This window comes from Pteropus vampyrus, unplaced genomic scaffold (genome assembly GCF_000151845.1).
Source record: "Pteropus vampyrus isolate Shadow unplaced genomic scaffold, Pvam_2.0 Scaffold333, whole genome shotgun sequence".
Classification (NCBI taxonomy): Eukaryota; Metazoa; Chordata; class Mammalia; order Chiroptera; family Pteropodidae; genus Pteropus; species Pteropus vampyrus.
This window is the reverse complement of record NW_011889114.1, coordinates 529566-532786: the sequence shown is the minus strand read 5'-3', so window position 1 is coordinate 532786 and position 3221 is coordinate 529566. Positions and strand designations below refer to the sequence as shown.

Sequence of the window (3221 nt, the reverse complement as noted above, 5' to 3'; positions counted from 1 at the left end):
AGCGGCCGGCCGCTGAGCAGCCAGGCGGTGCCTTCGGTGTCAAACACAGAGCTACCAGGTGACCCGCAGTCCTGCTCCTGGTGTCTGCTCGGGAGACATGAAAACACACGGCCACACACACGCTTGTACGTGAATGTTTGTAGCAGTGTTACTTGTAATAGCCAAAAACTGGAAACGACCTATCAACTGGAATGGCTATTAACTGACGAACTGACCTATCAACTGGAATGCCTATCAACTGACGAATGGATAAGTGAAATGCAGTCTACGCAGACGACGGGGTGTCATCAGCCTTGAAGGGGAGAGAGGCACTGACCCGTGCTACGACGCGGACAGACCTGAAAAACGTCACGCCAAGTGAATCAACTAGACACCAAGTGTTGCGTATTATGATCCCAATTGTACAAAACATCCAGAACGGGCAAAACATCCACAGAGCAAGTGAGAAAGTGACCGGTAGTTTCCTGGGGCTTGGGAGATGGGGCTGTGAGGGCGGGATGGGGGCTTCTGGGGTGACGAAAATGCTCTAGAGCTGGCCGTGATGGAAGCACGCCCCGCGAGTCTGCTACAAGCCACCGGGCACTACAGGCGGTGATTCCCTTGGCACGTGAATTACCCCCCGATGAGGCTGCTGGAGAGGGCGCAGGGCGGGGCATGGGGGGCTGGTGGGGCTCGATGGTCTCTGTGTCTCCTCCTGGCCTGAAGCTCTGAGCACCTAGAAGGCTGCGCAGGTCCCCGGGGGTCTCGGGGGACCAACGAACAGCAACAGGCCCCACAGACCAGTCAGCCCCAGGCAGGAGACTCTGGAATGAATGCTGGAGGGGTGGGGATTCTGGTCCCCAGGAGGCCCGCCGTGCAGATCAGAGGCGGCCAGCGGCCTCACTCACCAAGCATGGTGCTGGCGAGTCTGTCGGGGCCCGCCTGAGCCACCGTGCAGCAGAGCGTGCTGAAATACAGCCCGGACCCCTCCCGGATGGGGCTGAGCATCGGGGGTGGCGTGTAGGGGGGGCACTGGAATAACCCCTTCAGCAGGCGGTCCACCAGGAACACCGGAGACCTCAGGCAGCTCTGGTGGCCTCCTCCCGGGCCCGGGTCCCCGAAGGCGGAGGGGGCCGGGGGCGCGAACAGTGCCTTGGGCTGGGGACGCTTCTTCCGCTTCCTGTGTTGGCTGCTCTCCTTGCTGTCTCTCTCTTCCGTGTCTTTCTCTTGTCCCTGGAGAAGAAGAGAGCTCAGAGCCATAAGAGGCCACCTGAGGTCCCCCCGCCGCATGGCTGGGTCTTCAAGGAGGCATGAGAGCGGGGAAAGGAAACTGACTATGGCGACGGGAGGAGGTATGACCTGCGCGCCCACAGCGCCAGCAAAGGAGGCTGGGCAGGGCCACCCGTCCTGAGCCAGACCCCTGCCCCTCAGCCTGGTGACACTCAAGGCTGGCGCCTCCGCACGCACTCGCACTCCACGGACAGGCCTCGACCCAGAGGGTCTGGGAAACGTGAGAGGCAGCTTCGGTTGTTAAAATGGCCGGCACTCAAAGGGCGGGAGCCCAACCGAAGAGTGGGGCCCGAGGCACAGGGTAACAGTGTGACAAAGTGAGAACCTGGTCCCTCCAAGCGACAACCACTCCTGTGAGACCAGCGACGGGGCCCACGCTCCGCCCCAGAGCCCAGCACGAGCGTCCCTGGGCGGACCCCTCCGGGACGGGCGAAAAGATGGACGACGCTCTCTCACCTGCTCACACACTCTCCCCTCCCTCTGCCAGTCTCACTCCTCCTCGGCCTCTAGGCCTCAGCCCCAACACCCCCTCCTCCAGGAAGTCCTCCCTGATGCCCTCGGGCTGAGCCCTCTGGGCTCCACAGCTCCCTCTGCTCCCCAGCCCAGCCTTGCCCACTCTGAGTCCTCACTGTCTGGGGATGGGTCTGTCTACTCCACTGGTCTCAGGACCCCAGGAGGCCGGGCAGGGGCTGTCGTGGTCACCATTGCAAGCACAGGACGGGGCACAGAGGAAACTCAGTGGATGTGGAATGAATGAATGAATGAATGAATGAATAAACTGAATGTGCAAACCACTCTCCCCTGGGGTCAAGATCTTTGTGGCTTTTCCCACAGCTTCCACTGGCAGATGGGGAAGACGGGGAAGGACGTGGACTGGCCAGCACCCACCTTGGCTGTGCTCCCCAGGGGCCGGTGTGCCGGAGCCACAGGCACTGACACGGAGACTTCCAAAGGGGCCGCGGCCGCGCTGTCTGAGGATTTCTTGGCTCCTGGGGGGCTCTGCCCATCCCCGTCTGGCCTCGGCACCTGTCTCAGTGGCTTGCAAAACTCTGTGCCAAACACCTAAATGCAGAGAGCAGGAGAAACAGTGGGCAGGAGTGGAATGGGGGCTCTAGCTGGTCATTCTGACCTCCCCAAAGCCCCCACAAGCTCCCCCCAGAGGGTGGAAGACATCTCGATCCTGAGGCAAATGGCACCCCAAAGCCTGTCGGAAACCCTGAAAGCACAGAGCCGACTGCGTGGGCCCCACCTGCGGCTCCTGCTTCGTTCGTGGGGACGGCCACTGGTCGCTGTGAAAGCACATGTGGCTGCTCAGCCCCTTCTCGGTGTAGAACATCTGGCTGCAGTTCTTGCAGATGAAAGTGCTCCTTGGCTCTGCCCAGTCGCCGGGGCCCCCGTTCTGCTGGTTACTGCGGGGAGAGGGAGACGTGGCAGGAGGGACTCTGTCCCCATCGCTGACTTTTTCCGTTTGCCTTTTTCTTTTCAGAGTCTGATCCCGACAACTCTAGATGGACTCTAAGAAACGGAGACGACGCCCCAGTTCTCCAGGGCCTGGTGCAGGCCTCTTCTGGACGGAAGCACCCAGAGCTCACGCCCCCAGGGCCAGCAGGGGACCCCTGAGGGGCTGTGCTCCTCACAGTGGGGGACGGGACGGGATGGGCTCTGGAACTTACCATCCACCCGCCATGTTCTCCTCCTTCATCGGATGGGGGAGCCTGTAGATATTTCCACCCTGAAGGTAAAAATACACCTGAGCCGACATGTCAGAAATGAGGTATTGCAAGAGCTAAAGCTATTAAGACGCTTAGAAGAAAACACAGGTGTAATTCTTTGTGACCTCAGGTTAAACAATGGTTTCTTGGAGGACACCAACGCAGAAGACAAAGTGGACTTCATCAGAACTTGAAACCTCTGCGCTTCAAAGAATACCATCAAGAAAGTGAAAAGACGCC

At 60.0% G+C, this 3221-nt stretch overlaps 1 protein-coding gene across 1 annotated transcript in view; it reads right to left on the bottom strand.

Moving 5' to 3' along the window:
* ZNF541 (zinc finger protein 541) overlaps window positions 1-3221 on the bottom strand; it is a 32855-nt gene that overhangs the window by 14020 nt on the left and 15614 nt on the right. The window contains exons 4-7 of the mRNA XM_011378189.1: window positions 2943-3001; window positions 2519-2678; window positions 2158-2331; window positions 888-1212 (exon numbers count right to left, since the gene is read on the bottom strand). Of these exons, the coding sequence (XP_011376491.1) occupies window positions 888-1212; window positions 2158-2331; window positions 2519-2678; window positions 2943-3001 (718 nt within the window). The remainder of the gene's footprint in view (window positions 1-887; window positions 1213-2157; window positions 2332-2518; window positions 2679-2942; window positions 3002-3221) is intronic.